Source organism: Argiope bruennichi, chromosome 11 (genome assembly GCF_947563725.1).
Source record: "Argiope bruennichi chromosome 11, qqArgBrue1.1, whole genome shotgun sequence".
Lineage (NCBI taxonomy): Eukaryota > Metazoa > Arthropoda > Arachnida > Araneae > Araneidae > Argiope > Argiope bruennichi.
Window position 1 is genome coordinate 26,886,672 of NC_079161.1, and position 14,111 is coordinate 26,900,782.

Here is a 14,111-nt window from a genome sequence, read left to right on the forward strand (position 1 = left end):
CCCTGGATTAGAAATGTATAAATTTTGTTTTGTACAACTTTTATTTTTCTTTATGCATTTTGAATAAGTTTTTTAATGGCACTCTCATTATTTTTTCAGAATAACATTTGTAATTTTGAGGAATGCACGTCATTTATATAATAGTCTTAACCACACCTTTCCTAAATGCATTTGTCATTCTGTAGAATATCTAGGGAAAACATGCAATAATTCCCATATTTCATACTTTGCCGGAAAACCTCCGGCATTACATAGAATGCCGGCATTTCATGCTTTGCCGGAAAACCTCCGGCATTACATAGAATGCCGGCATTTCATGCTTTGCCGGTAACGCATATAAGATGATATACTATTTTTATTGAGAATAAATATTGCCGCATTGAAAAGAGGCAGTCGGCTCTCCATGGCCGAATGGTCATAGCACTGATCTCATAATCAATCGTAAGTTCGAATCCCGCTTGAGACAATGCGATTCACAGTTTGTGTAAATATTTAATTCCTTGGTTTTATGTTTCCCTTTATTTCAAGTTCCAGAAGATTCTGGACATTTTTTTAGTTTACCAGACAAGTGTTCTGGACTTTTCTTACTGTCTCCAGAAAAGTATTCTGGAACTTTCTCTGCTAGTATAAAAGCAGAACATTTGTAGGGTTCTGAGTTTACTTCTTGTGTATCTCTTTGAGTTCCATACTAAAGTGACTACGTGACAATATGACTACAAATATTTCTAATAGGTGGCGCTACTATTATTCGTTAATTGCAAATAAATGTATTTGAAAGGTTTGACAACAACCTATAAAATTTAGTACGAGATCGTTGATTAATATTTAAAAAAAGATATTTATTTTAAATTTGGTGAACGGTAACTTGGTGAACAGCAGTCACATATGATAATTTATTTCATTGCAAAGAAATCGGTAGCTGTTGAACATTTATGGACAGTATGCTCTTTCGAATCGACTTGTAAAAAGAGGTCTCAGCTGTTTAAAAATGATGCTTTTAATACACAAAACAAAGATACATGATTTATTATGAACCGATATGATAAGATCAAACCATCTAATTGAATGAAGATGCACTGAAATGTCCAGAATGTGTCGAAAAATGTGACATGGCTAATTTCAAACATGACACTGCTCGTCTAGTGAAAGGGATTTTAGAAAAACTTCGCTGGGATGTGTTACTCCACCTGTCGTATTTACCAGATTTTACTCCTTCAGATTGCTATTTGTTTCATTCCATGCAGAGTGCTTTATTGGAGGGAAGTTCTATTTCCAAGCTAGTATATCGAAAATTGGATTGATAATTAGATTGCATCTAAATAATCAGACTTTTTTCTGCGGAAATTAGTTTACTAGCCGAAAGATTAAAAAAAAAAAAAATGTGGAAGTTTCTAAGAAGAAATATTTCGAATAAATCGATCTTTAATTTTTATAACCAACAAGTGTATTTTTTAATTTGAAAAAAAAAAAAGGATGGAATCATATTTATGCATTCAATAAATTACCTTATGCGCTGTACGAGATGAGAAAATTGTTCAAAAGGTTTTCAAAGCAAGTGGAATCATATTTGGCATTTAGTTACTTCTTGGGTATACAATAATAAAGAATAATATATTTTTTTAAATTAGATTGGTAATTAAAAATCGATTGAAATTTTTGTACGATTTTCTTCAAAAACGTTTGGAGCATCACATCGCAAAAAATTTGTTTTTGTTTATATTAATTTTTTAAAAAAATAAGCATTTCAGTAATATAAACTTAATTTCCGTATAATTTTTTACTAAGTTCATAAAAATGTTTTTCTGTGTATTTTGCAACAATATTTTTCCTAGTTTTAGTAAATAACTTTATATATGTGCATGTTGCAATGGTATTAAATATATTTTTGTATATATATGTTATCGCTGTAATATAATTAAGAATACATTTTGAAAATATTACAAAGAATAAGATCTTAAGCATTATGTGATAATATGGCGAGATAGAAGTTCGAATCTTCTATGATTTTTCTTTATTGAAATTTTCTCATTAACTTAATTATATATATTTTTCAAACATGTCGTAAAAATGATGCTAATTTTGTGTTCGAAACTAATACAACTTTATCAACCGAAATATTTTTAAATTTTTACTATTTTAATCGGTGTGGTTCATTTCTAATTTGTAAATGTACAAGAAAAGCATTATAAAATTGCGATTCAAAGTTTCAAGTAAAAGTTAAATATATATAAGAATAACTGTGTATATGAAAAATCCATTGTAAGATTTAAATATTAAATCTTACAATGGATTTTGTATTTAATCAAAGCATTTAAAAATTCATTTATCATTAAAATCCGATAAAAAATAGCAATGTTTTGTATTAATGAATACTAGAATTTTTTTGCATCAGTAAGAATTTTTCATCTTTAACTTTAAATTTTTACGAATTCCTAAGTTGAAATTTGGTACATATATTCGACAACAAAAGAGAATTTCAAATTTTTAAAAGATTATGATCAGAAATCATCAGTACAGCACCCACCTAACAATCTAAATCTGGATGCAAAATTTTCATTCCCTAAGTATCGTCTGTAAAAATCTGCTTTCACCGGCCATTACCCCTTCAAAGATCACACAGTTGTGGGATGGCTGCAACAATATTAGAATCACTCGCATGCCTCACGATGTGGGAGTCACGTGATTAAGAATACTCTCCCGAGCTTTCCCCAGTGATTCTATGAGAAAACAACCCCCTCAGAAGAACCAACTGTATAATTTTCGCGGGTTCGAAATCCAGCTTCAAAATCGTCTGCCGAAAGATTACTTCACTTCAGCTTCTTAACGATGGACATAAATAACAGAGGTAGTTGCTGCTCAGACGATTATTACGAGAGCAGACGATATCTGAGGCATCTTTCTTTCAAAACAAGCCTGTTTATGTGAATCCGAACACAAGAGGAAACATCTAATCAAAATGCGAATTACAATGTTTGTTCGGAAATGGTAGTGGGTGAGGATGGGGATTTAACTTTCACGTTTCGAAGTCTCAATCGAATCAATCAGCCAATAATCATTGGCTATGTAATTCCCCAATATCCTGTTTAGTCCTTCTTCGATCACTTCAAAATGAGAGTTTTAAATCGTTATAAATATTTTTGAATAATTTTAAAAAATAATGATGAAAACAAACGTTGAAACAAAATTATGTATTCCAAAGAATCAGTATCATATTAATATCTCTAAAATGAAGTGATTAGTTAGTTCGGATTACCCGAGACATTAGGAATTTAGGGCGTTTTGTCTTGAATTGAAAAAAGAAATGTCCCAGAATGCCTCATTCTTTACTAATCTGTATGCATTTCATATTTAAAACAAGTTAGAAATTTTTTTAAAAAAATGTCAATTTATGATGAATTTTCTCTTTCAAGTATTGTCAAAATTCTTTATATCGAAGTTGAAAGTACTTAAGAAGAAACTCGCTATATAGAAATTTCAATAAACAGGAATATAAATTATGAATTTTTCATTGAAAAATTTTAAGGATATAATTTAATAAAGGCAGCTTCCTCAATTTATTGAAGCATCCACAATTAGTTGTACAGAAATGCTCGAATTTGTAACGCATAAAGTCGCTTTGCAACTCAATCAAAAATATCTTTTTTAACCATTTTAAAGCTAGTTCGTTGATCTTGTGATCTTTTACGATGCTTTCAAAGGTTTCAAAAACCGAATCACGTCTAGAAAATTATTCTCAAAAATACAAAGTTCTTTTCGAAATTTTATACTTTTATATCGGGTCTTAATTTTACACTCAGACTTTTTAACTCTTTCATTGAGTTGAAATTCTTTTTCTACGTTTAATCAATTGGAAGCATTCCACGTTTATACATGCCAATCCAATCCAATCCAAATTTTCATTTTGGCGCGATCGATGTGTAGATTTTTTATCTAATAAAAAGGGAATAGTATCTATTCACTTCATTACTATTTTTTGCAAAATTTAATATGCAACAACTTGTATTGCGTTCGATATGGATATGAATCATCGTGTTAAAGTCATTTAAAAAAGGGGATTTGAGAGACTAAAAAAAGTTAATTCTTTTCCTTAATTGGTTAAAAGTCTTCCCTTTAAGAGTCATATATAGTATAAGAAATCTAAAATAAAAATCTGAGTCCAAATTAAGAAACAGAATTTGTGTAAGAGAAGCTAATCTATATGATTCACCTTCAAGTATTTAATTCTTTTTCTTAAATGAATTTCGATCATGCATGAATTTCTCTAGTAATAAAAATCGTGAAATAATATTTTTCCTTACTTAATTTAATTTTTAATTTCCTTTTTCTAAAGGAAATCTACGGGTGTTTGATTGCAAGAAGCATCCATTATATTTTTAGATGAAAATTTTTTATCGATATGTTGAAATTCTATTCAATACATAGAACATGTTTTTCGGTTGAAAATCTGAGATTCTGAAAAGTTCGATATATAGAGATTTTCTATAAATGGAAACTATATACATGCTTTTCTATATAAATGGTGATTCAATTATATTACTTTAAATATATACATTATAAGTGGTCTTAGAATTATCAATAAATATTGAACAATCAAAATAAGAAACAGTAACATATTTTTATATTTTTTTTTTATACTGCTTATACAAGAATAGTTAAAAAAATTCGAATTTTCGATGAATCTCCATGTTTCAGCTCTTCCTTAGTAGAGAAAAATACAGTTAATATAATAATTTTTTTAAAAAAGGATGCTTTGAGGTAGATGGATTAAATTTGGTATAAAGTGTTTATACCACATTTATAGATTTTTTTGAAATCACATTTTGAACGAAATTCATCCAGAAACCTTCTATTATTCCACTGCATTTAGTACTAAGACATTACAATTACCATCTCATTTTCGGACTGTGGGAAAAAATATAAAATTACATTTAAATATGATATATATGAGCGCAACTATTTTTGTTAATTTTGTATTACAGATAATTAACTAATAAAACTTATGAATGTTCAAATATACCCTTTTCGAAGGCTAAATAAACATTAACGAGACATTGTGGCAGGTTAAACAAACATTCTGCGACACCGTCATAAACTACATACGTCATCCTTGTTGTCATGACGACGGGGCTCACCCATCCGCAAACGAGTTGCGATGCCTGCTGACCTCAGACAGCCACACCACTGACTGAGTCCCACATACAAACCAAACCCGAAGCGGAAGCGATACCTCTTTGAGTCGTTGGCCTTCGACCTTGCGCCGAATTAGGGAAACAGCCAAAACAGATGATAATTTAAACAAATCCTTTAATTTTACTAGTTACAGAGGTTAACGTGTGGAAATTCAGCAAAACTAATGTTGTTGTTTGTACCAGTGCCTATTATTAAGAGTATTTAAGGCTCTTTATTTATCGGATATGAAGTATAAAGAAAGTAATGATAATTTAATTCAATCTTTTAATTTTTTTTTTAGTTGCAGCGGTTTATATGCGGAAATTCAACAAAACCAGATTTTGTTGTTTGTACTAGTGCCTATTGAAAACAGTATTTAAGGCTCTTTCTATATATCTTATACGAAGTATAGAGAAAGTTTGGTGATGTATGAAAGTTCGAATTTGAGATTCTGACGAATCCTTTTCTTTTAGACCTTTGAGTTCGAAAGACACATTTTTAGCATTATGTCTGTCTGTGACAAAGATATCTCAAAAACGCTTTGAGCTAGAAGGATGAAATTTGGTATTGAGTCTTAAGACTGAATTTTTAAATTTCTATCAAATTTTGAGCAAAATCTTTTCAGATGAAGTCTGTCTGTCTTCGAATATAAGTTAACACGATAAATACAAAACGAAGAGAGATAGATGGGTAAAATTCGATACACAGATTTAACATCTATAGTATAGACACGTATCAAATTTTGTGTTAAGTGTAACAAGGGGTTGACCGTCTGTCGGTTTGTACTTTTAGAAACATGTAAATGCGATAATTCAAAAACGCAAAGACTGAAATATATCAAATTCGGTATGGGATTTTTGTGACTACAATTCTAGTTCTGTATCAAATTTTGGCTTCATTCAGGTGGGGAATTCACGTCTAAAACACACATTCCATTTTTGGATACTATTAATCTATGGCAGGAATTAATCGCCAAAACATTCGCCAAGCATCACTCGATAGATTCCGTAAAGAGGCTAAACTCACGCCCCATAGATTTAGTAAAAATACTAAATCCCTGCCAAAAATCAATATTTCATAATTATTGTACGCCAATGCCATATGAGACGTTCCCCAAAGGCGTTTGTAAGCCAAATGGTCGTATTTTGATTACCAGCAATGGGGGAGTACGTCTTAGGATGGAATATTAGTAGCAAGAATAAAAACGTTTTGAGTTTCACTTCAAATTTTGAAATATATTATTGTAAAATACAATAATATATTTCAAAATTGAAGTGAATATATTTCAAATATGATAGCAAAATACATGTAAAATATTTTTTTTAATTAATTAAAAGAGAAAAAAAAATATGTTAAAAAATTGTCATTATTTAAAAAGTAATCTTTTGTATTTTAAGATGATTATATAAATATATTTTTTTCTGGTGTATGTGTGCTGTTATATGTTTGGAAATTATTTCAAAAAAATTTAAACAAAATTTTAAAGTCTTTTATAAATAAATTTCTACCTAATTTAAATAATTATTTTATTAAACTTACAACTCAAGAATCATAATGAATGTAATTTGATTTCAAATGAGCCATATTAATTTTGTATATTTATATGAAGTTCGAAAGATCTCTTCTAATCAGCTATTTATTCAAGTCAAATTTATCGTCTGTTAACAAAATGTTCCTTTTTATTTATTTATTTATTTTACCTGCATCGCTGCTCCAAATCTTTTGTAGTCTCTGTCGCAGAACCTCTCGTTTGTTTTTCGAGTTCAGCTACCAGAGTTTGGCGACATTTCCTCTGTTTGGTGACATCACATTCCTCAAAAGCGTTCGCCATTGGTGACCCTGAAAGGAAAGAACCAGATATGAAGCCCACGTAAATTATTCTCTTTTTCGGTTTTAAACGATAAAAGCTTGGACCGTTAACTCGATTTGAACGGATTATCTTGTTCTTGAAGACTCGATGTGGGTTTTGCACAACACCAGACACTTATTTCAAGATGATTAAAAAAAATGTCAAAAATAAAATAAAACGTTTTATTGTGTTGAGTTTTGTAACAGAATTCTATTAACCTTTCCAGCATTTGTTTGAAGTTACATAATCCACCATTTATTTTTTTAGTTAATTTTTTTTAATCGCACTTATTTACAATTGCATTATAAATAGAAGAAATGCATGACTTAATCTTGGATTTGGAAAAATATTGCATTGGTTTCAAAAAGTTTACAAATTGATAATATCTTCGTAAATATTTAATTAATTCAAGCATGTATTATGATTTTCTGAAAACCACTGGCTTGGGGATGGCATTGATTTATAAGATATGCTCGTTTTAAGACCCATAAAATGAATTAAAAAAAAGCAAATGAGCAATAATTTTTTTAAAAATTTCGTATCATTTATCCGCCACCCACCCCAAGTGATATTTTTTATCATTTTATTTAATTACATATTGGCATAATTTATTAATCATATCTCAGACAATTTAATAATTTTAGATTTTAGATAAAAGTGTGAGTTTAAAGCTAAGTTATTAGTTCTAAACAATTTAATTAATTTTTAATAATTATAATACATTGTCTAAATCATTTAATTTTTTACCGATTTATATTACAGCTATTCGTTTACATTCGACTTGCATTATAATCATGTTCTATTAGAGTAAATATAATATAAATTAATTAAATTCTAAATATTTTTGGTAAGTTTTATTCTAAAATTTTAAATGATTTAATATTGTTTTCGATTTCCATTTGTATAATTCGCCAGTTATAATTATTCGAAAAATTATATTATATATGAATTTCATCGGCGTTTTTTCTCCTTTTTTTCGTATTTGTATTTTTAACTTGAATTAATTTTAGATGCTTTTTCTATTTTTTAAAAATAATTAATATCTAAAATGCTGTATATAAAAGAAAGCCTATAGAACACAGTAAGAAGTAAGAACAAAAATTTCCTGTCGAATTCTCCTATAGCTTTTTAAATAACTTAGGAGGATTTACTGACATTAAGCTTGAAAATGGTTTGAGTATGATAATTGCAATTTTTTGTACTTGGATGATAGGATTTAATTAAAAGTTTAGATGACATAACTGCTTGGATTTTTCGTCCATTATAATTATGAGAAATAAGTTCAGTCTATATGTTTACGGAGGACGAATACATCAGACAATTCCCTAACAATTCCCTTAACAGATAATTGTATTTGTGGCATTTCCTGCCACAACGATAGTACACATTATGAGGTCCTTTTTTTAATCAATTTAGTTTCACATTTCTATGTATTTGCATGTTAATCAAACAGATAATTAATTACTTATAAGTTAATTTTTTTATTTTAGAAACTTTGTAAAAATGTTTATTTTTTATTTATTTATAATAACTTGTGACTAAATGGCATCCACATTTGTATCCAATATTATTTAACTAGATGTAATTAATAGACTAGATTAATTATACTAATTACTAGATTAACTTATAAATATCATAATAACCAAGTGAAAGTAATACTTGACACAGAGCATAGAATTTATATTCTGTACATATTTATTTATATGTCTACTGGGTTAATTACAATGTTTTAAACCAACCTGACTACAGTCCTAGGAGCAGCTATCGTATACGGCCTATTGGCGCCATTGGTTTTCGCGAAGAAGTCGCCAGGAATGAGCTTTTGTGATTGAAAAAACACACCAACATGGCCGGTTAGGGCAGCCAGAAATTACCGTTTATCGCCAAATTTATCGCAAAATTTGGCGTAGGCCGTATACTGGAGCAGAGCCACAGCGAACGCATTTCCAACTAAACAGCTGTCTAGTAGAAAGCGCTACAGTTATTTTGTTTGTTAGTAAGTGATGAATAATTTAATAAATGAGTTCCTTAGTTAATTAGAAATGAGTACTTTTAATCAGTGAGTTTCTTAGTTAATTAGCGATGAATACTTTTAATAAATGAGTTCCTTAGCTAATTAGCGATGAATGCTTTTAATAAATGAGTTCCTTAGCTAATTAGCGATGAAGGCTTTTAATAAATGAGTTCCTTAGCTAATTAGCGATGAAGGCTTTTAATAAATGAGTTCCTTAGCTAATTAGCGATGAATGCTTTTGATAAATGAGTTCCTTAGTTAATTAGCGATGAATACTTTTAATCAGTGAATTCCTTAGTTAATTAGCGATGGATACTTTTAATAAATGAGTTCCTTAGTTAATTAGAGATGAATACTTTTAATCAGTGAGTTCTTTAGTTAATAAGCGATGGATATTTTTAATAAATGAGTTCCTTAGTTAATTAGCGATGAATAGTTTTAATAAATAAGTTCCTTAGTTAGTTAGCGATGGATATTTTTCACTGAAGAATTCTTCAGTTAATTAGCGATGAATATTTTTCGATAATGAATTCCTTAGTTAGTTAGCGATGAATACTTTTCGGTGATGAGTTGATGAGTTAGTTAGCGATGAATACTATTCAGGAATGAATTTCTGTCCGTTATTTAAGATAGAATCATTTTCTACCCTATGTTTTGACCGAAGCCATACAGCAGTAATTTAGATTGTCATTATAACTCTTTCATTTATATCAGAAAATGGAACGCTATATTAAATTAAGCCCTTCTGAATGTTTAACATTCAAGAAACAGGTTCATGATGATAATCGATACAGCAATTTTCATGGTTTTTGGAATATAAAAATGATGTATTGAAATTGCTTGCTATTTCCTCATTGCGACTTTATCTGGAGATAAGGAACAACAGATTTTGTTGCCAATCTCTAAATCGTTGCTTTATGTTACATAAACTTGTAAAATTTCGAAGATATTTTTGTTGTTCTTATGCATAGACACTGCAAACTATCTTACAAATTATCCATTTTTTTTTTAATTTTTATTTCAGAATTTTGGAAGTATATCCGAAATATATGAAATCAAGTTTTCTGGTTTCCAAAATTCGAATTGTACAGAATTAGTGCTAATGAATCTGCAATTAAAGAATTAGGTAAAATTTTCGAAGGAGATTACCTAGCAAGAACGTTGCCGATGAAAGTAAATTAACAAAACGCTTTAACTCGATGATTTTTCCTCATACATTACCTTTTAAAATATAAATGAAAGTCATTGCAGCTATATATGTACATATATTTTACATCTTCGTCTAAAAAACTGCTCCGAATTTAACCAAATTTAGAACACTTATTATTTAAAACAAGAAAAAAGAAAAACTGTCCACTTTACAAAGTGTAATATTTTTATATTTATTAATTATAAGTTAATGGAAATTTTATTATTTTTCAGCAATAGCTGCAAAAAAATCTTTTACCTCTTCCATTATTAACTTTAGTTTTGATTAATAATTCAAAATTTAATAAAATGCAGACGATTTTGAAATAAGGAAATTTATAGATATTCTGTTGCTAGGCAACGGTGATATTTTGAACTTTTCTATATTTTTGGATATTTCTGTTTTATTATTGAAATATCGTTTGGCAAGATTTTTTATTGGTTTTAAATTGTTACTAAAGCTTAAAATAAAACTTCAGAGGATAGAAAGAATTTATGTTATAATATTTAATATAAAATATTTATATAAAATAAACTTTTGCAATAAAAATAGGTTAATTTTTTTTTTTTTTTTTTTGTTAACGACGGAATTGGGATTCCACCAAGTGCTAACATCAATTAATTCGTAATTTTGCTTACGATATTTTATATTTTTTCATAAATACTGAAGCATAAGCAAGGTTTTAATTAAATTTTTCATATAATTAATTTCACTATAAGTTTTTCAAAAACATAGAAATTCACCTAGAGCAACATCGGAATTTCAACTAGTTCTATAAGTAAATGGCATAGCAAAAAATAGTTAATAAGTCCGGGATATTCTCACTGAAAGTATATGGGAAAGTTAAGATTACTGCTCTTATCTATTATTGTGTTGGACATATCGATATATTAAATAATATTTTAATAAGTTTTTTAGATGTCTTTTGAAATTAATGTAAGTAAAAATGAATATATCAGTCTTCAAAAATCAATCAAATTCTTTTCTAATCTGTAAAGAAGCACTCTTAACTCCTAGATTTTTTTTTTTGTATAATTCCAGAAAATAGTAATATTTATATTGAGTAATAGTTTTGAAAAAAAAATTCGAATATGCATCAAGGACTTCTTTACCTTAATGAAAGGTTCCGAAATTCGATACGTATCGACATGTTTCGTTTCAAAACAACATTTTATTTATACAGATTGTTCTGTTTCTAGTTATTGTCAGGAAAAATGCAAGAGTAACCAAACCATGAATGACAGATTGTCCCCAATGTTTCATATAAATCCATAAATATAAATAATAAAACTGTATGGTAATTGACTATACAGTTTTATTAATATTAACTCTCTTTTTATCAAAGTCTTTTCTTTTTTTTTTCAATTATCATGACAGCATGATTTCGTCCATGATTGTATAAAGTTTCACTATTTTAATGGGGAAAAAACATGCACACTTGTTTAGTATATTTCCTTATCCAATTATTGTGTTTAGATGCAAACATCGAGACATAATTAAAAAAATGGTCTTTTCAGCGAAATCTTGAAATTGAATTTTCTGAAGTAAAAAAAAAATGTTTTCTTTTTAGTTCTTTTTGTATATCAGTAATAAAAAAATCTTATTTTATTATTAAAGAATAATACGAAAAAAGAATAATATACGAATCTAATTTCACAAAATTCTAGGAAAAGCTCAAATTTTTCCGCATGGTTATAAGTTAACATGGAATAAATAAATAAATAAATAAAAAGTGAACAATTGTTCCAGAAGAAATATGCTAGTTTTTAAACATTTAATTTTAATAAATGTAGCCGCATTTTACTTCCTTAACTGTAACTTATAAATAATAATATAATCGTTTGCCGCTTTCAAAGAAAGTTCACATTTTTTTTCAAGTAATTAAAATCTGTTTATGAGGAACATCGTTTTGGCATTCGTATAAATGAATAATAGATTATCATTATTTCCAATGTCGGATGAGCGATCAAGTGTGGAACGATGCAATTTTGAAAAGGAATTGAATGATAGAAAAAGTGATGGAATTTTCATCAATTCGCATTCTTTAATAATGAAGAATTTCGAAAGATATTTAACAATTGCTGGAATTTTGCAGGTAGGAAAATAGTTTGAAAACAAGCCTTTCCAATCTGGTCTTTATTTAATATGTTTCTTTTTTAGAGATTTTTTTATTCGATCAAAGTAACTATACATTTTCTTCTCCTTTTTGCGTTATCCTGTTCAAAAACTAACTGTAAAAAAATGGTCCTTGAGATTTAACGAATTTCCACGTTTTACACGTCTCAGAATTTGAAAAACACATCTTTGGTATTCTATTAATCTGTGATACGTAATATAAAATTCATTGAATTGGATGGATTCATTGTTTTCGGTATATATTATGTATATGTTATTTCCTGAGTCACTTAAATCGAAGGATTTAATGCATGTTTGTTCAATTTTTAATAGCTTTTTTCGATCTTTTTTAACCGCTGAATGATGAAAATGCAATTTAAAAATTTAGAAATGGTTAATGGTTTAAACACAAAACCACCATGCATTAAATATAAGTGCATCAGAAAACAACCATCACGAAGTTAAAGCCTAATAAAGTTCACATCTCATAATCAGTTTTTTCACACTTTCCACAAAGAGAAGCTACGCCAGTGACAATGGTCACTTTTGCATAAAATGGGCCAATGATTTTTTTTAAGGTTATTAAGTGACAAGTCTCTTACATTTCTTCGAATAATGGAAAACAGTACAGTATTCAAGAGTGTACTACAGTACTGTCTTCCCAGTATTCAAGATACTAACTATTAATAATGCTATTAACATAGGGGTGCATTATTTAATATATCATGTAATTACCATATAGGGCATTTTGCATATAATATAGTGAAAAAAAATCGAGTGTGTATTATAGATATATTACTTTCTATCGAATGGGAAATTAAAATTAGCTATTGTTACTAAAATTAATCAATTATATAAAATTAATTAAGCAAAATTAGAATTCCATGGAAAATCTCAGAACATTATATATTTTTTTCTATTCTAAACTGAAGATTAACTATTTTAAATTTTAATTAAAATTTATTTTTAAATATGTTACTGCGTTTTCATTTTTTTTAAAAATGTTTTATTTTGTTCCAAAAAATTAACAAAAAGTCATCTACACTAAATCAATATTTTTATTTCAACATCGAATTCGAATACAATTGAGTCTCTGCATATCGAATCTACAGTTACTTGGAAAAAACTCTCTATAAATAGAAATCTGGGTTTATTGAAATTGTAATGGACAGAAATAATTATAGTAAAAATTTCATAATATGTATTAAAACAAAGCTGACTTTTTAGGTTTAAAGAAAATACCAGGGAGATGGATTAACAAAATTAAACGATCAAAGAAATTTATTTTAAAAAATGGCTAAATAACAACTATTTTTCCAAAATTTAAAAATTGTTTTCATTTATAATCCATTACCGCGTTTTTATTTTCATTCCGCTTTTTATGTTTTTTATTAAAAGATGGACTTTTTTTTTTGTTCTTTTATATTTTTCTTTAGATATCATATTCACAAATGAATTTAAAGCAAAAAAATCTGGCTTAAAGTTGAGAAAAAGACTCGTAGGACAAAAGTAAGAAGCTAACAAAAACAAATATTTATTGTATAACAATTTTCAGAATTTCTATTGAATATTGCCATAATTTTTATTAAACTAACAATTGGCGAAATAGTTATTTTTTTAGTCAATTTTAAATTATTTCTTATGAATAAAATAAATAGTCGTTTTCTTTTTGATATAGATATATATAATTTTACTGGCTAAAATTTTTATTGGATATATAGAAATTTTATTCGATATACATAAATTAAAAATCCAAAATTTTGGGCAAAGATACG

The 14,111-nt window shown here is 27.9% G+C and overlaps 1 protein-coding gene across 1 annotated transcript in view; it reads right to left on the minus strand.

The window, feature by feature from the left end:
- Positions 1-14,111, minus strand: part of LOC129957261 (uncharacterized) — a 58,184-nt gene that overhangs the window by 10,573 nt on the left and 33,500 nt on the right. Inside the window, exon 3 of the mRNA XM_056069515.1 lies at positions 6,870-7,008. Within this exon, the coding sequence (XP_055925490.1) occupies positions 6,870-7,008 (139 nt within the window). The remainder of the gene's footprint in view (positions 1-6,869; positions 7,009-14,111) is intronic.